The sequence below is a fragment of the Ischnura elegans genome, chromosome 2 (genome assembly GCF_921293095.1).
Source record: "Ischnura elegans chromosome 2, ioIscEleg1.1, whole genome shotgun sequence".
Classification (NCBI taxonomy): Eukaryota; Metazoa; Arthropoda; class Insecta; order Odonata; family Coenagrionidae; genus Ischnura; species Ischnura elegans.
In genome coordinates this window covers 72,324,576-72,352,097 of record NC_060247.1, presented here as the reverse complement: position 1 = coordinate 72,352,097, position 27,522 = coordinate 72,324,576, and the positions used below count along the sequence as shown (strand labels likewise).

Below are 27,522 nucleotides of genomic sequence, written 5' to 3'. Positions count from 1 at the left end.
TTTAAGGATAGGTGGGAAATGTAACTTTTAAAGTCAAAATATCTTGTCCTTTGTATATTAAAGTGCAGCCTGCTCTTTTTTTTTGTGTAGGGGCTTCCTCGAACCATCTTTTTTCTACGATTATCCTTGTAGTAATAACTAATTGAAGCTTTCGCAGCTCGTGATGATAAATTAGACTTACGGGTGTATGCCACGTGATTCACCAAAATGTTTGGCCCTATATTTCTTTAATCTCCGCCGGTCACCTACACATGGGGAAAGCTTAGATAAGCGACTGATCTGATAACGATAGGAAATCAACGGTGAGAGTGGCCGTAATAATGACGGAATTGAGATGAAATGAAAGCTTTACATGCCAATTTTGCGGTACTAGGAGTTGCAGCTTTAATCATCCCTGATCAGGCATACAACAATTGTTCTTGTGATTTAGAATATAACAGTGAAATGCTCAAAAACTATCCGCCAAATACCTGATGCGAATCTGGCTTGCGGATCAGTAGGTACTATTGTTTTCAATAATATGTCGACACCCACGCCACCCGACCCATTTTACTGATGGAACCGGGTCAGTGAAAAATTGGAGGGTTGGCACTCTAGGCAAGCTGGATCCTTTACTATTACGCCATCAAGAGCCGATGAGAAAATACAATATTAACTTTTTCTTGAGTCAACTTTATAGATTGTTGTAATTCTAAGAATGCATCTTTTACATTATGAAAAATAATTATGATAACTTAGAATTCTAACCCTTCCAGAACCTCATACTCACTACCGAGCATTGAATTTACCAACTCAGCTAAGTCTTTGTTAAATATAAAAGGTGAATCCAAGTATGAATCTAAGGAGAGGGAATACCTTGCCATGGAGCCCGAAAGAAAACACTCCGACGGCCCAACGTGTGTGTGCGGACGTAAAGTTCCTCAGTGCATTCCTTCCTCTGGTCCTTTTTCCCTTGGAGTTACGCTCCTTTCACACAGCACGGTTTCGCCCGTACGGGGGAAAACCGTACGGTTGTAAGTGGTTTAAAAGTAGTTTTCACACAGCACGGTCCCGTCGTACGGTGAGAGACTTCAGTTGAGCATTGGCTTGAGTCGGATGTGCACCTGTCTGTGTGTACTGCTTAGCTAAAATGGATCGAGAACAAGCAATTTTTTAAATTAATTATTATCTATCGATGACATCAAAATCAGGTTTCGGCGCCAAACAAACTCCAAGCATTTCACGTCGCATTTCTATATTTAAATACTGCAAGAGTCTTGTCCCACAACACAGGCTTAGATTCTACCAAAGATATAAGCACCTGAGCGTCAATTTCATACATTTTTCCACAGTGAACTGAGCAGCGTGCACTCACTAGCGAACCAACCGTACGACTGAAACCGGGCTGTGTGAAAGGGGCTGTTTACTCCAATGCGCTACTACGCAGTTCGACGGGGACGGCGACCGTATGGTTCTAGTGGCAGACGGCAGCTGTATCACGGCGATAAACCGTCACCGTATCAGTGTGAAAGCTCCCATCTGATTCTTTGCGCCACTATTGGAATGTGTCCCGTACGGTTTTCCGCCGTACGGGCGAAACCGTGCTGTGTGAAAGGAGCGTTAGACTTCAGGTTCGCTATCCCGGTCGTATCCGCGTCCATTCGTCGCCGACACTTGGATGAGTAAAAACGAAAGATGCAGCTAACCTTGGGCGTCAACCCTCCAAGTTTTCACCAACCCGGCAGCATCATTAAAATGACACTCGTTTTATCTACTTAAATATTATTGAAAACGGTGGTACATAGCTAGATTCTATAGTAATTTTCGATAGGCTATTAGTCGCCGACTCATGGTCCGCGCCATAATTATATAACAAAGCTGTTTTCCCATGAAGTAGTGACCAGCAATGCCTCAAGCACGTAGTCAAAAATTCTACTTTGGGGAGAGCTAAGGCTGCACGCGAGCTAAGATTGACTAAGCTGATATTTTGTGTCAGTTCGCACGCATTCGGAGACCTTAAATTTCATTATATTAGCAATATATATCGTTTTAATTATGGCGAAAGTTAAATTCATCGTTGTTTATTGGCAGACATTGACAAAAAATTTAACTACATGTATCTGAAAATGGAGTCTCAGAGGATAGGTGCCCCTTGGCCATGTCTCCTCAATACATGTAATACGGGCAGTCGCTACGAGGGAAAAATTCGAGGGAGGGCCTTTTCCCCTTGTCTCCCCCCTCCCTGGCTACGTGCTTGGTCGCGGAATGTCAGGCCTAAACTCCTGCGCGCTGCGTTCATTACGCGGCGTACATCCGTGTCCAATTTATCTACTTAGAACACGATTTACACTCCACCACATTGGTGCTTGTGCAAATTCCTTGTACTGAAAATATTATTTTATTTCTAATAACACTTTTTTCACAAATATAAAGTTCCTTCAAATACCCAACTGGCATTGGAAATGTACAAAAATGAAGTGAACAGTTTCTGGTGGCATTACTATTGAATTACGTCATACTTTCACTCTTCTGGTAATAGCGGTCTGCCAAGGAATTATTCGCAGCTCATCAGAACGCGTAAATTATCGCAAGCGTGGCGTAGGTGGTGGCTATCAGCGAGTCTGTTGATCTTTTTCCTTGATAAATCAAAGCCACTCTGCGAGAAAAAGACAAACAGGATTAATCTAGATACCGGTCGACGTGAAGAACTTGAGTATATATTACGATTGTATAGTACATGTTTCCACGAGTGTTTGCTGCTTCCATTAGTATGGTGAGCGCATTAAAATGAAGCTGTTTCAATGTTGCGCGGAAGAAAAATTATAAATAACGATGGGAACTAAAATCGAAGTGATTACAAGCATCAATATTACGCATAGGTACCTTCATAATTTATTTTATCCCTCTACTTTAATATCTGAAGTTATTATTTTCTATGTGCACCAGTTACATAATCACCCTTCACGCACTGAAATTTAAATTTGTAGAGGTATCATGTGATTCTTGTGTATTTGTCTAGACACCGAATGAGTGAATTTCATAAACATATTTGAAAACTTAATGCTTTCAGTGAAATCTATAGAGAACTTAGGTAAGCCGTTTTTAAGTTGATGACTCCTAGCGGGATAATAGCATACAAATTTCCCGATCCGATTAACCATTATACCACATTCATATTTTTCTTGGGCTGCAAGTGTTCATGATTTCGGGATATAGATGGCAGAAAGGTTTTCAGTGAAGAAACGTATATTCAGCGTAAACTATCGCGATTCAACGAAAGAGCCGGATGATTTCGGAAATTCGGATACTCTACTAGTTCGATGCTTCGTCACCGATCGGGCATTAACTTGAACTTTATGGTAACTATTCGAAAACCGGAAATACACATCCGAAAATTTTCTGGGATCATGGTGGCCTAGAGTGTTTGGCTGCTGACTCGTGGGTTCCGAGTTCAAATCCACGGTGAAGCCCATGAAGACTCCAATGGAAATCCTCGCGGAAGGAAAGGGAACTACCTGTAACTCCTACTGATTGTGAGTTTAAGTCCAAGGTGCACAGCGTTTGGGGTGGGGTCTTTACACAACAATCAAAAACCAATCTTTCGCATGAAGCGCTAGGGGAGTTTAAAAAATCTTAGATTCCATTCCATTGTTTTTTAATTATTCCTCCGATTGCGGTAGGTTCACAAGACTACTAAGAATTACTATGAAGAATATTACAGAACTACGCCGGCCTGTCTCACCTTTTTTTCATTTTTTTCATTCTTTTTCATTTAACATCAGGGCCTGCTCGCTTAAATTTAATCCATTAGATTAGGTAAGGGGTCTCCTCACAACAGCCCGCGGGGCCGCGGAAATTTGATTTCCAGGGCCTCAAATCCAAGTCATAAATGTTTGCTATTTTAGTATTCAGGACATAATTTCACGATTTTTGATTACACGGGTGCAGTGTATCAATATGTTATTGAAGAATGACCGAATAAAGTAATATGAAATAAATTATTTATCATAACGTTGTTGTTTTCATTATTTTTCACGTGGAGCTCGAGAGTGAGTAGTCGTCCCCAAAACTGTTCGAAGATTTTCGCGACGTGGATCAGATGATTTCTCCATTGTCTTCGGGTTCTCAGTGCGTCTGTTGGCTTTTGTTGACAACAGTTTCGATGTGAAGACGCTGGCTGCAATGTTAGCGAAACTTTTGTCAACAAAAGAAAGCCAACGGACGCTGTGAGAATCCGAAGAAAATGCAGAAATATTCTGTTGTTTGATAGTCAATGCGGTCCTCGGGTTGAAAACTGTGAAGACACCTGGATACGGGAATAAAAACATTTGATGAACTAAGCCGCTCTATGCGTGGGCGATGCGAATCGAGGTTTTCGACCCCGCTGATTCTCTTTGTTTATTTCCCTCGCAACGGCAGTGCAGCGGCGCGGTTGAAACCCCATGCCATCCATCCATGAGTTCTCAACGTTCTCATCCCCTCCCCTCCACTTCGCGTGCATCTTCCCCTTCACACCCTCCCCTCCTATCCCCCACCCACTCTCTACGATCCCCCTCCGTGCGCTCCGCTTTCCATGACCGCCTCCTCCTCGTATTCAGCGGGCACCCATCCATCGGAACTCTACTGTGGACGCGGACACGCGAAATGGCAGATAAGCTCTCGACTTTTTTGCCCCATCGCATTCTGGTTACTCCTGGTGCTTCCGATGGTCGTCCACTTGCGGAACCGTCGGAACGTGTCCAGTGAAGAAAAGAAGAGATAGACGCCGATAGTCCTTATCTGTGCGGGTTTGGCCCATTTTGATTATTCGTGTTAGCGTCTTGATACTGTTTTTGCTCCTGCTCCACAACATTGGCCGCTTTATCGAGAACTGGAGGTGGGCTGGAAAACTTTGTCTGAGGAGGGAAGTCTGTAAAAGAAAGTAAGTTGGAAGTAGGGGGCGTGTTTTGCATTTTTTTGCGACTTCTCTGATTATTGCATTAGTCCGCACTATCGTGTTATTTATTGCTGCGTATCGTACTGTGGAACAGCACATGGCTCGTGGACTCTATCCTATGTGACACCTCGGAGGCGGTATCGCCATTTGTTATGATTTTGCTCCCGCGATCGCTGCATCCTCTTAGCTCCGTGTGTGAACCCGTGTGACATTTAAGAGGAAGAATTGAAGTTAGGCGTGTATCTTGATCGTTGAGAGACCTCGAAGCGTCTTAAAAGGAGACTCGTGTCGGCGGTCCTACTTCAAGTCCCGCTTACATGTAGGTACCTCGCTTCCTGGTTTAGTTTTTTGGTCCAGGTTAATGGCCACCCATTTTTAATCGTCCATTTCTGGGATATTAACGAGTTACAACCGGATAGTGTTCTTGTTTCTCTCGGGGGCCATTCAATTTCCACGAAGGCGGTACTCCTGAGTTTTTTGATAGGCTCCGGCATTTCGGCTCGTTTTATATTTTGAAACTTTCACTTTGAGATTGCCCTAATCGTCTGGCTGCGTCGAGTGGGGGATTTTTCGTGGAACAATTTCTGTGTCTCCTTCACCGGGACCTGTGGTGTTCGCCCATAGAAATTGCAATCGCTTCATCATCTAGCATATTCATCGATCGTCTAGTCCGAGATGTGCGGGTAACTTTGACGATTGTTCTTCTGGCGCTTTGCATTCCGTTCCTATATTTGCCGTGGTGAACTCAACGGCTGCGCTCGTGCGACCCTGAGTGAAGTGAATTTCGCGAAAGGAAACGGGCATGTATGTGCTGCGTTGACTCACCGTCTCGCTTGAATTCTCAGGGCCAAGGGCAGTGTTTCAGTCACCTGGGAAAAGGTGATAGATTCTAAAATATTACCGTGTCAAATCGGGACAATTAAGGCGAATAAGGTATCAAATTAGAGAGTGTTTGCACCTTTTTGCCTTTCATCAGCATAACACAGTATTTAATTGACTGAGTGAATCGTTATTGAAGGCCATAGTTGTGTTTTTGTGGTACTTTTCCGCCTTCGTCGTTTTATTTTGGAATAAATTTTCTTTTCGTTCCTATCTGTCTTCCTCCAGCTTTTGCAAAAGTTTCTTGAGTTGAAGCCACATCATCTTTCTTTCCTGTACTTAATTTAAAATTTCACTAAGATTTCTGAGGGAGCGTTTAAGATTTTTTTGATGGTATTTCTACCTTTTTATTTTGTTTTACTTTCTCGCTTAGGTTTGCCCTTTTTCTACCACTGGATTTGTTTTAGTGGAAATTAATTACTTATCATCTTTGGAAGGAATCAGTTACGTTAGTTGCGTTTGAAGTTTTGGGAACAGCCCGTTGCAGGCGCGTACTCGCGTCTCACAGTCTTTCGTCAATGTCTCCCCCAACTCACCCGCCCCTCATTGCCGACAGCCATCTCGAGAACTGCCTCGAGGATCTCGGTCGATCCGTCGCGTCGGAAGTCGAAGACGCGATGCGGCCGGTGGGGCCTCGCGAAGACGACGCCGTGGTCGCGGCAAGCGAGCCGACGTCGCCGCCGTACGTCTGCACGTTGCCCGAGGATGCGAGGCTTTGCGCGGAGAAGGAGCTAGGCGAGGACGCGGACAAGAGGGAGGAGCTCATCCGGGAGGTGCAGGAGTGGCTCAAGAGGGAGGCGGCATACCTACGCGCCCGCACAGGTCAGTATTTTTCTTATTGCATGACCGTTGGGAATTTATACACAATCATGGTTGAAATACAACTGGGCGTATGAGCTCGAATCGTTAGAAGTTTATTCCTAAATTTTTTGCGGGTTGTTCCTGACACTGATCGGAATTATTTCGATCGATTTTTATTCCGAACGGTTAATTCCGAATGGTTAGCAATGCGATCGGAATTTGTTCTGCTTGAAAACGTTCATTCTAACAACGATATGAGCTCTCGTACAGAGCCGCCGGAGTGGAAATTTTCAACCACGTCAAATTTCGACCGCATTGCAACCAATCATTGTCAATTATTTGGAATGGAAACCGATCGAAATAATTTCGATCAGTGCCAAGCACTTACCCCCCGGAGGAGTATGTTTGACATTGATCGAAAATATTCTAATCGGTTTTCTGACGGTAAATATACGGTAAATACGGCACGAAAATATTCTAATCGGTTGTTTAAGAATGGTTATAAACGCGATCGGAATTGGTAGTGTTTGACCGACGACGATATCATCATTTAAATGGGCGCTGACAGTAAAGATTCGATGGCGGCGGCGTCCGGGCATATTTTTAGCGGCGTCCGGCGATCCAGCGTTGGTTGATGATGTGATTGGCGTTCGATGTAACCCTGATACACGAGAATTAGTATTTATTTTCATTTACCTTCGCTAAATAAATTTTCCTGTAAATTTGATGACTATAATGTAAAATCGTTAATGTTGGCAAGCTTACTAAACTTTTATTTGCGTATAAAAACTCTGACTTCTCTTTGACTGTCATACTGCTTTAGGAAAATATCATGGCTAGTGGCAGTTATTTAAGGGTTAATTTAATGCCAGGTATCAGGGGTGGATTTCTTTCTGGGGGGGGGGGGCACAATCAAGGCTATATCTAGGATTTTGTTCTTGGGGGGCACAAGAATACCTCGTAATAGATAATGAACGCAATGATAATGGGACCGTATTAAAAATCTTGCATATTTTTTAAGGGTCTGGGGGGGTGGGGGGGCACGTGCCCCCCTTGATCCGCCTATGCCAGGTATTTATTTTCCACATTCTTGTGGCAATTAAGATTCTGTTTCATAACCAAAGATTTAGCCTGCAGCAAGAGCTCGGGATTTTTCCTTTCCGAAATCAGTCTCTGGCGATTCAAGCACACAACCCAAAGTCCCCGATATTCAGTATTTTAGGGCACCGTAAATCACACAGCTGACCGTGGGACGTTATTTACACAGAGACTACCATTGTTATAAGCATTTTAGTAATTTCAAGAATTCATGAAGTGCCGTTTATAGATCCTCATTTCGGGGACGGCCCGGCCGTACTCTCTTATATTCGCTCCAAAGAGGACTTCTGTTTGCAATTCTTTAAATGTGTTTGGCCCTAAGGTTTACTCATATCAAAGGAAATAACAAGATAATATGAATTGTGTATATTTAAATATATACGAATAAAATTAAATATGGCGAGATATCACCGCATGCCGCCGTTATGACCTCGCGCATAATGCATTAATTTCATTCGGACTACTTTACTCATTTTATCTCCTTATTTTTCTATGTACATATACGCATAATCTTTATTGATATGCATATTTTATGTATTTTACTTAATTTTTATGCATATGTACATAGATATACGCAAATTATGTCGTACATTATTTTAAAGACTTTGCTCATGAAATGCGTCTCCTGATGTTGATGGTTTTTTGTATACCGAATTAATGGATGATTAATTTAGAATCTAAAAACGAGTCTCCGTTAAACACACAAGGCGTACTCACTGAAAACGAATAACGTAAGCGTATGTGATATCACATAGTTCTGCGGATGAGGTAAATGGATGCTTGACATAATTCTTGAATTCCTCGTTCTTGAATTTGATTCTTGAAATTTGGTTTTGGAAATCTTGAATTTGTATACGATATTGAATTCTCCTCTCTAACCTTCATGTCACCAGCATTTCGTCTTCGGACGTGGTGACAGCAGAGACAGTCAGTTGATACGATGTTTGCAAAAGTGGTTTTGTTCCACTCCGCCCACGCTAGGCGTCGTACCGATCACTGATTATTGCTGGATTGCAGGCCTCACTGCGAACCGCTTTGGCTCTTTTGCTCGCGATGGCTCGATGACCATCGCACCTCTTATCTATTCGTGGCGTGCGTTCCTTATTTCTCCCGTCCACTCCTGTTTGGTCATCTCCTTAGAGTAAGTGCATGTAGATATTCAAGAGATCTAATGACGGCTGCTCAGTAATCAAAAGCTGAAGAATTGAATCGCTCAATTGTAATATTGCTTTGAGAATCAGAAAAAATTGTAACTTTAATAATTATGCATACATTTTATTAAAATAGTCATACACCTCCCTCGTGTGTGTAAAATTTAAACGATACATATAATTTTCAATCTAAAGCATAAATCACGCGGTAATTTTTTCTATCCCTTTGAGCTCAAGCGATGGCGAAAAAATTACCCTTTCTGGCAATCATTTTCGGCGTTGGATTTTAATGAAAAAAAAAATCGAATGGCAGTTGTTTATATGGAAAGTGACGCAATTACAGATGGCGAAAGGGACGGTGGGAATGACCGTGTGATTCAGAAAATCATAGGTCGAGTGATCATTTCTTTGGTCCCTGAAAAGCTATCGCTGGAGCTATTTCTCAGAGGGAAGGAAAGAATGATCGAATGATTCAGGCTTAAATAAAAAGACAAGGAAACAAACGCTATCGACGGAATCGGCCAATAAGCGACCTCTTCTGACAGAGGAAATGTGATTGGCTGAGGTGTGAGGTTCTCATGATTTCGGATTTTCCCAATTCTATCTTGTTGGCATGCGCAGTAGCCGACGATTGCTCTTGTAGGTATATATTTACTCTGGAGTCTTTTCTGATGGAGGAACATTTTTCTTGGGGTCGCTAACGCAATTTGTCTCCATGGAGTCAATGTCATCACTAGAAGAAATGCGGGGCGAACAGGGAGATAGCAAGCAGCACAGGTCGACGCCAAAATAAAAATTAATAATGTCTATAAATCTATTTAACTCTGTTATCACATTTTTCAGCCTAGTGAAAGATGTTTACCGTTAAAATACTCATCATAGTATCCATGATTTATTAGTTATTTATTAGAAAAATGTTATAGTTTTTCCTTGTGTAATATCTCCTCTAGATCGGCAAGGGGGTGAAACCTACCTTGGAGACACCTCTGCATGAGGTAGAGCTTCAATCTGAAGCTTGAGATTTACAAATTATGTATAATTCGTCCAGATAATATAATATACACTGAACATTTTTCCTGCATTCATTGCTAGGATGCGGTAAATACAGATTTTGTTTTACGATGTCTGTAACCCATAACTTCATGTTGTTGAACTTAAAGTGTCATTTGTAAATTACTTGACCTGGTATTGCTCATTCTTCAAATAATTGCTTCTAAATACCGGTCGCTTTTGCAATGTTCAATTAATTGTCATTAAAATGCTATCAAAAATCAATTACTTTCGCCATTAATTAGGAATATTCAAAATGTTTTCTTGCAGTACTATCCATTTAGACGATTACATGTGTGCCGGAAAACAATTAGTCGTTGCGTGTATAGAGTAAGCTGTATAAACTTTATTGATGCAAGCGCTACCATGATTCCTGACAAAAATCTTTGGTCCTTGGATCTTATGGATCCACTTCACATGATAAAGTACGCCGAAGGCGCGTTTCCGCTGTTCCGGTAAGCCATGTTTACCATAATCAGCCCGTTTACAGTACAACATTTTTAGCACATTTTTTACGTTGTGAGTGTAGTATAATGTTTGCGGTAGCAGAAACTTAAACTCTAAATATTGGATGATTTTTTATTAATACATGATGAAAACAACTGGAAAGATTATTCAATTAATCCACATGCTACATAGTTTTTTTGTAATAAGCAATCATCTTCATTTAACTTATTTATTATTGTAATTATTATTCAATTTTTTTATTATTTTGATTTATTTTCTTTTTTTGTATTGATTTTTTTTCTATTTTTTGTCAATTTTTCGTACAATTACATGGTACATAGAACGATTACCGTAAATTTACTAACACAAAAGAAGGCAAGACATAGGATAGAGTGATAGTTCCAACACGATTAACAGTTTTTATATTCGAGGATTGGCGAAGTTTTGAAATAATGCCGTACTCGGAATGGTTCTTTCATTCATTTTCCTCGGTTTCCAAATCAGGTTATTCTGTTTTTCCTGTATGAGTTCAGCTCCTCTGCAATATGTTATGTCACGGCTATAAGTCGACCCCATCACGCATAGTGGTAAATCTGGCATTGTAAACCAATTGGATAAGATGATTGTTGCATGTTAGTCCAATAATGTTAGTCTTCCCGCTATCCCATTCATTTTCGTGAGAAAAGAGCTTACAATTAGATCTAGTTAGCGGAAGACTTGTAGGTACTTCTTCACTCGGGGTGCCAACGCCATTAATGAGATTGCCTTCACGGAGGTGTGACGTAATTTGTCAGTGCAATGTCTCCCTGTAGCGCCAATTAATAGGGAGGGAGGGTCAATACCGCGCGTCAAGCAGTAAATTTCCATGCACGGATCTCTTGCTTGGAATCTTTGAGAGGCGTAGATTGTTGGATGCGACGCCGATTTTTATTTGGTTGTAACGTGGAGGTATTTTTAGCGGAATCATTATTAAGATATATTGCAAATAACATGAGAGAAGCAGCAATAAAAGTTGTTGTTTGATTGAAAATATGGGCGTACCCAAGGGGGTTGATCAGGGAAGGACAGAGGTCCCTTAAAGAAGAAGCCGTTGATAATTTCATTAGCTGCTTGCTGAATTGTGCCAGCCACTAGGTTCCTTGCCCCTCTGGAATGGTTTGGAATGAGTCCTGGCTTGGCCCAAGAGTGGAGTTAATTTCTAATTTATTGGCAAATGAGAGCCTGCTATTGTGGTTTAGAGATGAGTAATTTGGTAAAAATATTACGGGGCCAAAAATGTACGTATATTTATTGTTTTTATCTATTTTATCACGTAGTAAATATTTCCGTTTTTTGTTGAGTCGATGAAGTCAGAATTACTTAACTAATATTAGCTTAGGTTTGAATAGGTACTTACATAGTTGAAGTTTTAAAAAAAATTTTTAATTTATCTTGATTAAATGTCCCAAGACATTTCTCCGGCTGCAAAATTTGATCATAGCTTGACTTCGTCCATTGAATACCTCACCATTTTTTTAAAATAAATGACAGTTTAAACGCATTTTTCCCAACCATACCTACCTTCCTATATTCCCAACGCTGTTTCGTCGCACAAAAATATTAATTCAATTGACTAATTCAAATAAATGATTATATTTCGCACAAATTCTGTCCATTTTTCGGGATAATGATGCCAACCTTTCTTTGGAAAAACGACGGTGTAAATGCTTGTTAGTGTTGAATTAGTAGTAAAAGTTTCTTTTACTTCAAAGTCAACTTTTACTCTTCCCTTTTTATTTAAAAACTGGACTAGATTTCGGTAACTCATTATAATTGAAATCAATTAAAATTTACGGAGTCTAGACCCCAAACTTTTATGGTACGATCGCAAGTGATCGTCATGGGGTCATAACGGCAGTATTCCGCACATCAGCAATCGTCGTGGGGATACCGCACCAGGGATCCAATCTAAGTGCCTGAAAATTCTAAAAACTTTCCGAATTCTTAATACCTTTCTTTCTAGACTGTCCTGTCCTCGATGGAACGCGTGACTTTGATGCAATAGGGTGGTTTCCTTTTATTTTTTTAATGCCTAAATCGAAAGATTATTATTCCTGGAGCACGTATTTCACGCTTTTAGATTTTCAAATGACGATATCTATTTTTCGTGATTAAATGAAAAGTGAAAATTGTCAAGCGCACGAAAATGCGACGGCTAAGTATGAACGCTGGGAAAAGCCCGTGTGACGTCGTTCTGGTTCCCGCTGTCGCAGTGTGAGGTGACCTTGGGGCGAGGCTTTGAGCGCTGATTCGATGCAGGCTGCTAGCAGGTAGCTGAGTATCCTGCTAGCAGGTAGCGCTTGGCTTAAATAAGGATTATTAATACCCTATCAAACGAAGAAAACTTTCCGACCTTAGGCAGTTTTAATAGGTTATAATTAAGATATGTTACCCTGAGCTCTGTGCCTCATGCATGCATTGGTACTATCAGACGATGTAAAACTCCTATGTACTCGTATAGAATCTAAGTCCCTGTGACGTCACGTGGAGTGGCTTCGTATGGGCGCCAATCTGGCCTTTTTCAAATGCGGTTATAATTGAACATTGCCATTCGTCTGAACTGGGATTTCTAAAATCAAATAGTTTGTATATTATGAATACACTAACGGTGGGTAACGAATCGAAATCAATACCTTTCGTTTCCTTTGATGAAGGAAACTATCCTATTGCCGGTTGTCTCGACTGACATTTTTGATTGGTGACTTAATTGACGTTTACTTTAAACGTAAATAAAGTTATTATTTGACTATAGACAAAATTTAAGTCTTAAATCCCAAGAATTTAGTCCCTTTCCAGCAATACCGAATTCCCTCTTACCAACTCTTTTGCTCCACCAAAGTTGATTAGCGAAGTGAATTTGTTTGAAGTATCTATTTTAGCGGAGTCAAGCGTCGTGTTGATGCTTGATGTCCTTTGTTAACGTATTCCATGCTCGCTTTATTTAGCTCTTTCCAGAATTCCTTAGGTACATACACATGGTGTCCGAAAATTATGTTTTGACAATTTTTTTGAGAAATAAGTGTTTTAGCTCGTTTATGAATAAAGCCAACCCCTTCTCTCCTACTTCATATTTTGTCATCACTAATGATAACCCCGAGTACTGGCTAGCTGTAATCCTTGTCACTACATCAGACTTTCTTATAGAAGCATAGACTCAGGATTACCTTGTTTCATGAAGTATTAGGTGCTCCTTATCTCTAACATAGTGAGGAATGCTTACGCTAATCACAGATTATGATTAGTTCCCCTTTATTGAGCTATTATCGCAGAGATACGCTGGAAGAAAAGGTGGAACAATTGACTTAGAAAACTAAATTTTTTATCTCATATTCAAGTCATCATTTCTTATACAGTCTATCGCTTTTCGTCCGCTATCTAAATGTGATTGTTCGAGTCGTGCGTGGAAACAGGCACGTGGGTAGCTTACTTATAATTGTCAGGGGTTAAGCATATGATTGAAGAGGGAATGGCAAAGGTACCCTGTCGATAGTCTGGGAAAGTATCCACAGTAGGATGTATAGAATTTGATTTTACCTCCGTTTCTTCATGGCTGATGGCAATCTCCATTTCAAAGGCCGATATAAATTAATTCTAGTTTGTGAGAACCTCGTGTCTTTTCTGTATCCTTTCATAGGAGCAACAATCTATTTTATACGTTATGTCAATAAAGTACCAGAAAGGAAATAATATACTCTTTATTCTTCTTCAAGAGACAGTTGTTTTTCTTCGGTTATTAATGACTAGCTGGACACCCGGCCTTGCTCGGGAAGAATAATACTCAGAGAATTGAGAAACCTGGAACTTAGAATTCATGGTCACATAGCAGGATTATTTTGTTTTTTTCTTAGATCGTGTCAAGAGGTTTGCCTACCCATCAGGTTATCCAACTCCAGAAGTAGTATGAAGTGGCGTAACAAACGGTAATGAGAAATGATGCGTCTGACGCAACCGAATGTAGCACTACGGGATATAAGAGCATGAGATACACCTATGTACCAACTTCGGTCGCAATCCTTTCATCCGTATGGAAACGAATAGCGGACAGACAAACAGACTCCTCTTTTAAGTGAAAATTTCTGCAATGGATATATGTTGTTAGGTATGTGAAAAATATCCACAGGAGATACGTAATTGGATGAGAAATACCTGGAGCGCGGTCTTCGTGAGTTGCGTTGGAATTTCTAAGTCTCGACTCCTTCAGCATGCGATTAACGTATCGCATGAAGGCCATCACGTTCATCGGCGTTTAGACGAAGCTCCAACTTGGGGGACCTCTGTGCCTCACGAGTCCCTCCGTCGGCGATTCGACCTTGCCATCTTCTCGAAAAAAAAGAGAACGCGTCGATTTTTGTTCGCCTTTATTTCTTTCCTTAAAGACAGGTCAGTATGCTTGGCCATCGTTTTCCGCGAGTCTCGTCAGCGATAAAACATGAGAGGAGGAGGTTAGGGATTTCCTGGAGGGTAATCAGTGGGAAATGCGTGTATGCTTTCAAGGCCGCTGGGTGGACGGTTGCGATGGGCCTCTCTGGTGGCTTCTCAGGGCGTGCCAATTGGTCGGTGGGGAAGAGATTTATTTCTCGAAGACCTAGGACAACACGAGACGCTGAGTCTCGCGGTGTCCCGTTGGGCACCCATTTCGCCGGTTCCAATGCATTTCTTCACCAACCTTGTTTTCTTTCGGCTGCGGTGCTGTGGAATCGAGATTGAGAGAGGCTCGATCGAGACAGTACGGGAACACTTTTAGAAATGGGGACCTGCGGACAATAAGGAGTTACTCAGATCTTTCTATGAAATTTATATTAGGACGCAAATGATGACTTTCTAAATGCTCTTTGGCATTTACTTTGACTTCTCGCCCTTGCGGGCTTTAAGTCATTAGGGCTAATGTGCGCACCATTCCAATGCTTGCACTTGCGTTTATGGTTGGTGGGTGGCCAATTTTTATTTCCTTCACCACACCGAAAAGATCACTTTACAACAGGGTACATTAGCAGTCAATGACGATTGGGTGTCGCGATCATGTATGCCCAGGAACCTAGGAGGGACTCGAACTCGCGACCTTCGGTTTGACAGGCGAGGGCGTAATTCCACCGCCACTACTTGAGGCCGGGATTATATAGTTGTAACAAACACTCCTGTTGACTTATTAGCAACTTATTTGCGGAGACGCAACCTTGGCTAGTGTAAGTGGTTATTTGCTGGATTAGAGGACTTTCTAGGCGGACTAGGAAGGTCGGGAAAATGAGAAGACTGAATGATGAAAGCATTCGATTTGCAATGATATATAATGGAGGTTTGGCTTTCAAGTAAAGGTTTTCAACGATCAGTTTTCTCTGAAGAGATATTTTTTTAAAATAAGTCTGTTTGGAAAACAAGTTTAAGCCCTTTTCAGGCAATTCACTGCATGTCTGCGACGCCCATGCTATAATAGTTGTGGGGATGCAGAATATCAAATTTGAAATGCACAAAAATTATCCTCTTTTTTTTCTAAGAAATATGTGTTTTTACTTTTACCATTAAAAGATAAATATGGCATCACGATCTATGCTTTTTAAGTAATGAAATTGTTACATAAGCTTCGAATAAGGTAAAAATGTTGCTTTTTTTAAATTGTACAAGTTATGGTAGAAAATTTGGTGTAATGAGTGATTTAGTTTTTGGGACAAGGTTTCTTGTCTCATTCAAGTTTGATGTGAAATTGGTCAAAAATTAAAAACGTATTGAATACATTAATAACTCTCAGCCAATATTTTTCCGAGTATTTTAAAAGAAAATGTATGAGTACAATGCTTAAGCAAAAAAATTTTTAAAAATTATTCGAGAGTAACTCAAGGGTAGTGAAATTCATAGCTGTAAAGGTATTAATTTTATTTAGCTATAAATTTCTTAGCTACCTAAATTACTGATAAACTTAAACTGATAATTCAGGATAGCTTTAGGACAATCGAACCTATCGATGTCGACATATTTTGCTTTACGGATTGGTAGTATGATAGCCTTTGGTCGAGCTGAGTTGAAGATAGTCATGAGCAGGTCAACTTACTATTGATAATTGTAATGGCTGTTGATAAGGGAGTTCATTTTTTCTATGCAACATTTTGCACGTTTGCTGTGTAAGCCTTTATCGGAATTTTCTTTATTAGCGTCACGCTGTCCAGTTGATTGAGTATAAAATATACCAATTGTATCCATTTTTGTTGGTAGAAAGCTACACCCTAGGTAAGCCTACAACACTATTACTAATAATATTATCAACTTACCTACCCTCGTATTGAACTGATATTTTAGTCCACATGGACGCTTCCATGGAGACTCGAATATGAGGAGACGAGTGTACCGGGATTTCACACGCATAATTTCATATATCGATGGTTAAGTTATAGCAACACGTATCTCAAAAATGGCAAATTTTCAGGAGAGCAAAAGAAACGATTTATATCTTTAATTGTACACTGAAATTAACAACCAAAAATTCATAAAACTGAAAAAGGATACATTAACAAAGAAAGAGTTTTTTTGCTTGAATTTTATTTTTTAAATGTCATTACACTTTGTTTAAGATACCTGTCTCAAACTGGCTAAATTTTGAGATTCGTGTTGTTAGAACTTAGCCATCGATATGTGCATAATATTACGAAAATACTGAAGTTGACTGCTTTAGATCCACTACAGTTGTCAGTATATATATAATGGACCAAAGGCAGCCAACCTGAACGTTAGCGAAATATTATCTAAAGATATGGATAGATGCGGGGAAGACCCAGAGAACTAGCCAGTTTTGTTTACTTATTCGTTCGCTAAAATGATCAATTTGATATGCTCATTAAAATGTTTTTCCGTAGTCTTCACGAGAACCATTTTACTGGCTTGCGTTTTTCCCTGTATTCGAATCGGAATTGTCATTCTATTTGCGATACTGAGATAGGACCTGTCGTTTTGGATCGTAAAACCTTAATACACTTTAAATCAGCCGCAATACGATGGCAAACCACGCCATCGAAACATCGGTGCCATGGACCCAGTGGGAAACCCGAGAGTTCTTCCCACTATTTTTTTTAAATATTCGCTAAAATATAACGTCAATGAGCAAAGGTAGGCTTTGAAAATAAAACATCAGCTCCAAGTTATTGTAATAAATTAGAGGATCACTTGCCGCAGTAATTATCCGTAAAACGGGTTCAAGGGGCTCTTTCTCTCATCGCCACAGTTTATAAGACTGTCTTTCACTTCTCTTCTGGGTTAACTCAATTAATGAAGGGTCATCAATATACCATCGTGGCGGCTAAAGAGCTAAGAGACTTGGGAGAGATCGAATTATTGTCCCAGATCACCAGCTGGACCTAACAGTCGCACTCGTGAGGCAGAAGTGACCCTCCCCCTAGCATTTAGGCGTACTTGATGCAACTATATTTTTAAAATTACGTTTAAAATTATACTTTTTTCAAATACATATACCTGAAATTCTAGTACATAAATCAGGGAAATGTGATGCGGTCACCATATAATTAACTCATTATATATAGGAAATAAAAAAATGAACAAAATATGTTGTAGTTTCGGCATGATGTACGTTATAATATTTTGAAATAGACTTCAATGAAGATTTAAAATGTGGAAGAAAGAATGAATGTGGACTTGATATGATGAAATAGACATAAGTAGAGTGAAGCGCCTTGGACGAGTACCTGCACTTCTGTTTATTCGATTCCTCCACAGCAAAAACGCTCAACAATCGCCCACCGAATCAAATCTGCTCAACTAGTAGCCCAACAATACGAATCCGCTCAGCTGGCAGTGTCCGGAGCATAAAGGCTCATCTCCGATTCTCCAAGCTTGGAGGTGAGCGTTTATGCCCCGGACACTGCCAGCTGAGCGGATTCGTATTGTTGGGCTACTAGTTGAGCAGATTTGATTCGGTGGGCGATTTTTGAGCGTTTTTGCAGGGGAGGTATCATATTGTTTGTTTATGGGACGGTTCCTTTCGCAAGAGATCCCAAACGGCCTTTGCATCTTGTAGCCCTCCTGGATCGAGCGGCTGGGCTGAGGATTAGAAATTTTGATTTCTCTCCGCCACCCTTTTCTAGGAGTTGATACGATTTTTGTCTGGGGAGTTTGGGCAGTATGCAGTTGAACTGGGCAAAACTACTTGGGGTAACCAATACCCTACTTGCAAAACTGAGGGTTTAGATTCTACGGCTTCCAAAACTGTGAAAAAGGAAAAAACTCAAATGGCTGTATAATTCTCCCGCGTCTCGTCCACCGTACAAGTAAAAATTGTCACTGTGTTGGAGTGCGGGAAAGGGGAGAAATTCATCGCAGGGACCAAACCCCAGCCTCTCAACCGGAAAGCCAAAATCACACACACATTCACTCACAACGCACAAACAAAACAAGATCCTTTGTGAGGGCTGTAGGGACCTCCACTAAGGATTCTTGTTCCACAAAAAACCGGGAATCTTCACAGGATAGGCTTGATAGGGATAACCAGTGATTTGCGGAAACACATGCACTCAATAAGCAGTCACACACACATTCACTCACCCACAGATGGCTTCAATCTTCAGGTAGAAAAAATAGCTCCAGCGAGAGCGTGGTCAAGGTTCGGCAAGGGGACGAGGAACCACACGCATACGTATTTCGGCTACAAGGTAGCCCTCTTCAGCGCGCTGAAGGAAAACAAAAGCACTTCAGCATAGGGGTTTGGTCCCTGCGGTGAATTTCTCCCCCTTCCCGCACACCAACACAGTGACAATTTTTACTTGCTAGGTGGACGAGCCGTGGGAGAATTATGCGGCCATTTAATTTTTTTTCCTTTTTACAATACCCTACTAACTCAGTGGTGTACTTACTTCGTTGTCTAATTGGGGCTACTATGTCGCCCGATACCATTATCGTATTCCTCTCCGTAGCCTCAGACTGGCGCTCAGTATTAAGTTTTCCGTACTACTGCAGAAAGAACAGGACTAGCCTGTACAATTGTTAATTGGTAATATTCATTTCAGTGTTAATGTAACAGCAAATAACGTTTTTTTCTTTTGCTTAATATGCTCCCATGCAGTTTCCAACGGAAAAGTTATAATTTCACGTAATTTCGACTCAGAATTTCCTTCTATATTTGCATCGAAACTGCATGAATATTTACTGAATTTATGAATTGTACACATACTGTTTAGCATTTTCCCACTAGCACGTCCACTGCGTTAGCGAAATAACACTCAAAGCTTGAGCTCATGCCTTAAAATTCCAAAATGCAGCATCGAATAGTGTTTTAAAGCAAAGATAACAGACCAATCATTGCAGTTACTTTTCCATCGAGGAGAAAAAGTGAAACTTCTAGAGCTCCCATTATATAGTAGATAAAGGATTTCCCTTGACCCCAGATTTCGTCCTGAATCCTCGTTTACCCTGATGTCCTATAGAATGCTTAGCATGATGTGATCTCCTTTCTCGCTTATCAGCCGCCTTCTTGCAACAAAGGAATGCATGTGCAATGAAGTTGACTGCAGTGCTGGGTTTATTGATCTGGGATTTTATTGCCCCTTAGTCGTTAAACGCTTGTATATGGAGGTTATGTGAAATTGAAACAGTGCTCGTTTGACCTCTCTCCACTTTCTCCAAACGCGCAAGCTGTGAAGTACAATCATTGAATGCCCAGACTGAAGAATGCTCTGCGACTTTGTGTCGCGATTTTATCAGTTTGGCATTCATCTTAGGCGTCAGTCGATCAAATAAGCTTATGAATTTGATATAAACTGTGCAGCGCGTCTATATCACTTAATTTTTATCGCTAATTGATTTATAACATAAGTAATCTTAAAAATCGTAATTACAATTAGTTGAATGGCATCTTTTTAAGAATCTCTAACTAGTGGGAAATTAAAATATTGATAATTCCATAAAATCAAAAAAAACTATTATCACAATTAGGGGTTTTATGGCATCTTCAGGCAAGGTAAAAAGCGGCACTTGGGTCGTGATTTAAGTTTTTATTTTGTGGATTTAAGTATTTTTTATTTCCTGGAACGTTCCCACACCATTATGTCAGAATATGTCGAATTTAATTTGACAAACGTTCAATGGACGGCACCGTCCCCCCTTAGAACCACAAACTCCATTTAATTTTCGAAAAATTATTTTTATACTTTCCTGCTGTTAGGAAAATATCATATTTACTCCTACTACGCGTAGATCTTGTGATTATTTTGGCGGTACGAGTGCCTAATGGATGAAAATATATTGGTGCAAGAAAAATTGGTGTCAACTACTTTTTTATGTCTCATGTGCATTGCATGTATCAGAAGAAAATTGCGCATAGATGGTTGAAACTGATAACGTTGCGTGATGTCCCTAATGCGGTTCACCACTAAACGTAATTTAAGACCTGGCCTTATGCATAGAAAGCATTTAAAAATCATTAAACCAACACTTGCGGCCGTCCGAGGCATGTAGAGAATAATAAGAAGGATTAATTTCCAGTAAAATTGAACTAATGGAGTCTTTACGGTACTTTTATAAGTTCCGGTGTCGTAATGGAAATTTTAATATCCTCTTCAATATTTTCCCTATTCTTGTTTACGTTTCTATCTTGTGATATTTGATGTCACGTAGCCCTGTAGCATATATCTGCGGATGCTGACGTTTAGTTCCTCATCGCTGTATAAGTCACATTTTTGTGGTATAGTTGAGTTATCAGATTTATTTCGTTGGCTCTGTTTCTAAAGATTTCATTAAAGACATTAAAATATTGAAAAAAAATTACATTCCACTATTTTTTAGCGTAATAAGATGCGGAATAATTTCAATTGAACTCCTCACGCCTATTGTAAAATTATCTTTATTTTGATTCCATTCAATTCCCATAGTATTTTCTTAAAGGAAGTTTTTTTTCACTTCCTGGGTGGAAGCCTGTATTTTATATGTTATTGTGTGCAACTATGATCCCATGAATATTTTAAAACCGTTCAAGTAAAACTATAAAGCAGTTCTGACTTGAACTCTCTATTTATAATTTTCCGAATTTTGCCCTAATAATGTAAATTTTTATCAGTTTTTGTCCTTGTTCTTAAAATGATTTCATCATCCTTCGACATGTAGCCTGGTGTGGTAAATTCATTTTATAAATTTTATTTTCGATATTTGAAAATATTGTAAAATTATGTCCACAGGAATTAGAAATACCTCGATTCAATATTTTTAGCGAATTGGAAATTTACTCCAATGAAGTATCCGTAATTAGTATTTGAGTCTGCAAGACTCATGCTTGAACCGCGATATCGGAAATTTTCTATTTTCTTATACGTAGTGTATTGTGGCAATGACCTATTTGAGAAAATATCTCTCCCATGCTAAGTTCTCCTGAACTATTAATTAATTATATTAAAGAAGACGAGGCATCCGGCCACTCTACTCCCCTTCCATATAACATCAACTCTGAAAGCACCTATAGTTTTTAAATTAGTTATTCAACCAGTTATTTATCCGCCGATATTCCATTAAGATATCTTGGAAAAATTACGTGAAAATTGTATTGAATTTGAAAATATAATTTAATTTTCCAGGTTTTTTGCGAGGAAATAAATGTAATAAGTTTCGTGTGAGAAATCCTTAAGAGCGATGAAATAAACAGTTGAATACGATTTCTAGGAAACAGTATCGCGTGCAATTTCTATTGAATTGTACTTTAAGTCAGGAATGCAGACTATTCTAAACTGGCTTTATACGTTTAAATACGTTTTTTATTTATTTTAGTTAAAGATGTCGTCCCTGTTGAAGTTTGTCGTTTTCAGTTGTCAGTTTTATTTTTTTTCACCCGACCCTGCATAAATATTTGTAATTTGTTTCGGTTAGAATTCGATTCGAAGTCTATATTTCTTCTGAAAATTATTCGCTTTTAAAGCCCGTTTCACATGGACACGGACGGTCCGCGCTACGCCCGCGGTTAGGTTCCATTGACGTTAATCGATGCTTACACAAAGTGTTCAGGAGAAACTTTCCGTTTTGAAAATTATTTTTAGCGATCCTGTTCGAAGTCAAATCCCTGGTTCGCAAAGAACTGCATTGTTTATTTTCGACTTCTCGTACCCTTGACATCTTTGACTCACTCGAGATGGTGACGTTGACGTGAGGAAGGGAGAAAGAATGGCGATTGCATTTCTCATGGATGGCGATGTCGCTTATTATGGGAGATGATTAATAGCGTGAGCAGCTGACAGCCGTGAACATACTTACACTGCTTGTTCCATATAACTTGAGTTCGCTCTGCTCTTTCCCTGTTTATTGTGCGACGGAATTCACCGCGGTCTGTTTTCTCTCACTCAGATATCACAATCTCAAAAACATGGATGCGGATTTATCATTAGAGTAGCATTAGAGGAGTGGAGTATCAAAAAGAGGATATTTTTAAGCACTCGGTATAATATGTAGAAATGTAAGACTGACGTTATTTCCTAAACAAATTTGTGAATTTCCTAAGGATTTTATATCTATTTATGTCCACTATTGTAAAGAAACATGAGCATGTTTCTCTATGGGAGCGAGGCTTGGACGTAGAAGGCAGCAGAGAAGTCAAAGAGTGGAAGCATTCGAAATGTGGTGCTACCGAAAAATGAGAAAGATAAAATAGATCGACTGAGTAATTAATGAGGAAAAGCTAGGAAGAGTGGGAGAGAAGAGAATTCTTCAAACAACCTTAAGGAGAAAATTGGGCAACTTAGTTAGCCACATTATGAGGCATGATGGTCTGATGAAAACAGTCGAAGAAGGACAGCCGGAAGGGTAGAAGAGCAAGGGACGGCCCCTATTTAGTTACATTGGACAGATTATAAAGGATGTAAAAGAGAAGAAATTATTCACTATGAAAATGCCAGCAGATAGGAGAGAGGAATGGAGGGCTGCGTCAAAGCAATCTTAGGGTTGTTGATCAATCTTGATTATGTCCAGCAACTGATTGCCTTTAAGCAAGCATCATCTCGACAATGACACTCAATTTATGCGTGTCTGTATGATAAATTTACTGTGAAAATTTTCAAAACTGCCTCTATCTTAATACTTCTTGACTCATGAAATGGTAGAACATTCTTCTTCCTGTTGGAGCCTGGTATCATCGTCGACATCCTCTGTAAGGTGCTTATTAAGGATAGAGGAAAAAAACAATTTATGAGCTCCGATATCGACGTGAATTTGACGTCTGAACTTTTACAAAATTTGTTTCGATTCTTTTAATTGATCTTCTCTTTCTTCATATATTTCTCTCAGAACCCACGATGACTCCAAGGTCGCGAAGAACATGCTATTGTTTGTGCGGTTCAATGCTTTTTAGATTACTCAGCGGTACGCGCATAAATCCTGTTTCTTCTTTTTGCTGCGTCAGTATTACTAATTATTAAATACGCCATGGAAGTAGGCGATTCCAGAGTATAATTTCCGAGTTGCTGCAATATGAGGACTCGTTAGTTTCAGACCATTATTTTTGACCTTTTATCGTGCGTAAGGAGAATTAACTCACCAATATAACTTCCGCGCTCGTAAGTAAATTACTTTGCTCTAATGAAGCATAAGTATAACCATGGAATGGTTGCCAAGCATACTGTTTTATATATAAAAAGTAAAATCTTCACATTGCTGTTTTTGACCCTCCATCTTGCTACGGTTTTGGGTCAGAAATAAAATAACATGTGATCTACCGACAGAACTTGGTCTTGAATCGCCAGAGAAAACTTAAAATGATCCTTATTCAGGATAACTGAAGGAGCTGGTTATTTCTAAAACAGTAATTTAAAAAAAATCGGAAATAGTATTGGCATAGATGACACAACAATTGATCCCTAAGCAAACAATAAATTCATGGGTGCCCCTTATTACTATTATTTTTTAGGGTCTCTATTTGTCATTGGAATGTGAGAATGAGATTGAATATTATTATAAAGAATTGCTGAGAATTCTTTTGCACCAATTTTCTTAATTCTTCACGTCATAAATTTTCTTTCACGATCTAAAAAAATATCATATTCTGTGAATGCCCTCGGTTCATTTCGTTTACCTCGTTGTCTACCAAATTACAATGCATTTTATGGTCCAAATGTTTTCGTCATTTTCTCATGCGGTTAACGAAATTATCTACGAATTAACTTTTTGTGAAAATATAAATGTTATTGCTCTATTTAAGTATCATTCATTTTAATCATCAATGCATGTCGATTATCGTCTCAGAAGAACTCATGTCCTTGATTATATTTCTGCAGAAACACCACATTAAAATGTCAAATGCAGACTTATGACTGAATTTCAGTCAGTTGCCCTTGTGCTATCCTTGATCCCAAGAGGGACTGAAGTTCGACGCTGATCAAGCTTGCTAGCTGTCATTGTTGAGATTAAGAGGTAAATATGTGCATGTTCCGGAAATGAAATGTAGACTAGCGATATCATTTTTCCCTTCTGTTTTTCCTTCCAATTCTTTCGATGTTCTTTCCAGAATTCCTTCTTTATTTATGTCTCATATCCTATATGTCACGTCTCTGATAGGATAAAATCATTAAATATGTCCTTTTTTGAGCATAAATCTAATGATTGTTAATTATTAACCGAGTTACTCATTTCTAATGGTTCAGTTGCTCTCGCCTGTTTTCAATTAAAAAAAATAACGACGCAATAAACCTTCTTTGACGGATGTTATCAGAGGGCTGGGTGCCAGAGGTTATTCACCAGCCCCATACTGTCCTCATGATGCTATCAATTTTGACTCATCAATGCCAGAATTAACTATTTCCCTTGATCTTTGTTTTCTGGCGTGCGAAACATTTCATAATTCTATAGTCTTGTTGTTGAGGACATAATAATACAACACGATTAGATTTTGTCTGTACTTTGGTTTCCATTATACATGCGCGCGCTTTTTCTGAGAATTTTTGTATTTTAAAAGGTTTTTTTTTTTAACTTGATCTTTCGTTCCTTTTCGAATTTCTAATCTCGACGAACATAGTTACTGAGGTAACTGCACTGAGCTGGGCCCACATTCATCTTAGATCTCATGATTAATTCGGAAGACATTTTATTTTATGACCATTATTATTTATTTATTCACAGTTTCATTGCAATAGATATTACCCTTTCAGAAATGCAAATAGAAAATATTTACGGGAATAAGATTAACAATTGAATCTGAAATTAAATTGGGATTATTTTCTTTATATTACAATTTAAAGTACTCACATATTTGTCTGTTTTCTGAGGCAATAAGTAACGGATATTTAATCGAATTCTACTTGCATTTTATCTGAATATTACAATTTTCGTTAGAAGAGGTAATATTTTCTTTCCATAACCTCGGAGGCGAGTTATATTCTTGTATGTGATTAATGTATTCATCATGTAATGCAAGTACTTTAAATAAATGCTTATCATGTATGGCGCCGATTAACCCGTCGCAGTCGATGAATGTGCAGAATTGTGATTGGAAAATTGATCTAGCATATACGGCAACCTTCAATTGCATCACAAAGCAGGACATGATTTTGAAACGTAATTACTGATCCGTAGGTATTTCACCAGAACTACGTTCAGGGATATGAGTTTCACTAAATACCAACATGATCCTATCACGTGCCAAGAATTTAACCTTACCTGACCCCGTAATAATCAGCTATCTTGGCATTGGCTCCACGGAACACAAACATCACATTGTGCGTCTCATGTCGCACATGGTTGACAGGGTTGGCAGTTGACCTCAGCTGGGCACCGAGTTCAAATTCTAAAAATTCGAATATGATGGATCCGTGTACAATTGCCAACACCCAAGATCCGATATTCTTCATTAGAAAAAAATCATTCCCCTTTTCACTACATGCGCGGAATTTTATTGATGAATCAGTGATCTTGAATTTATCGCATAATTGCCACAAGCATTTAGTTTTTTTTTTAGCTTCAAAGCGGCACCGTAAAAAAAACTCTTAAAATTAGTCCGAAGTCCTGTACAAAATGACGAACATTCTGGTTTTCTTGGGTAACCGAAGTATTTCTACCAGTGTTGGATTAATTTTCTCTCCGGAGAGGAATCCATACATGAGATCATATTCATTATAGAAGAAATTGTCGAGGTATTGTAAAAATTAGCTCGGATACGATGGAGATAGCTTCCTTCGTCAGTTGGCAATGTGCTGATCTGTTTAGCTAATATCTTATATTCTTCATCAGAAAAAAATCATCCCCCTTTTCTCTGCATGCTCGGAATTTTATTGATGAATCAATGATCTTGAATTTAATTGCCACAGAAGCGTCGTTTGAAAAGGAAATATAGCTCCATATGAGGAAAGACACATTCTAAAAGTTAAGAGGAAATTCTGAGATGAAGGAAGAATTGACTATCCTCTTCATTACAGTAATTTTTTTTCGGTTTAGTTGTGGAAATTTCGGAGGGCGAGGAAATTTATATTACCAGAATCGTCGCTCACCATTTTTTTACTGACTTAGGACGGCATACTTTTTTGTCTGAGGTTGAATCAAAATCGAATTTCTCTAAGTTTGATTTGGTACTTTAAAAGTTCTAAAAACGGTTTACTTTCTAACAATTTCATAATTCTTCTGATATTTGATCCGTCTCGCTTCGATAAATAGTTCCTGATCCGCACGTGATAGCAGGTGTCCCATAGATTATTTCGCATGGATCACTTCAGCTATAAAAATGATCTTTTTCCACTATTCCGAAATGTTTTAGGGATTACTAGAGTATTGAATGTTTCACAGCTTAACCTTCTGTTCTGCTTGTTTGGAAAGTTAGGAAAATTTTACAGTATTACCAATCTAATCACTGGTAAGCTTTATTGACGCAATATCTCATGTCTTTCACAGATGACCTCTCCGTGCTGAAGTTCCTGCGTGGGTGCAAATTCGACCGAGTAGCCACCCAGACGAAGCTGCGGAACTTCTACGAGATGAGGGCTAAAGTCCCTGAGTGGTACAGCAAGAGGGACCCCGAGCTTCCCGAGGTCCAGGAGATGCTCAAGATGGGGTGAGTGACCCAGCAACCTCCGTTTGCCACTGCTCTTTTCCGTGTCGCTGCATTTTCATCTAGTGAAATATAAAAGAGGATGCCTGTTTGTATGTCCGTAAATAATTTACATACAGCTGAACGGAATGCAACCAAAGTTT

At 39.4% G+C, this 27,522-nt stretch overlaps 1 protein-coding gene across 2 annotated transcripts in view; it reads left to right on the top strand.

The window, feature by feature from the left end:
• The first annotated feature begins 4,566 nt into the window (after positions 1–4,566).
• LOC124153943 (retinol-binding protein pinta-like) overlaps positions 4,567–27,522 on the top strand; it is a 59,104-nt gene continuing 36,148 nt past the window's right edge. The window contains exons 1-3 of one of the 2 annotated variants that reach the window (XM_046527368.1): positions 4,567–4,900; positions 6,351–6,616; positions 27,223–27,382. In XM_046527368.1, coding sequence (XP_046383324.1) covers positions 6,412–6,616; positions 27,223–27,382 — 365 coding nt within the window. In that variant the 5' untranslated portion in view covers positions 4,567–4,900; positions 6,351–6,411. Of the gene's footprint in view, positions 4,901–6,167; positions 6,617–27,222; positions 27,383–27,522 lie in introns of both variants that reach the window. The other variant, XM_046527367.1, reaches the window with a different exon arrangement.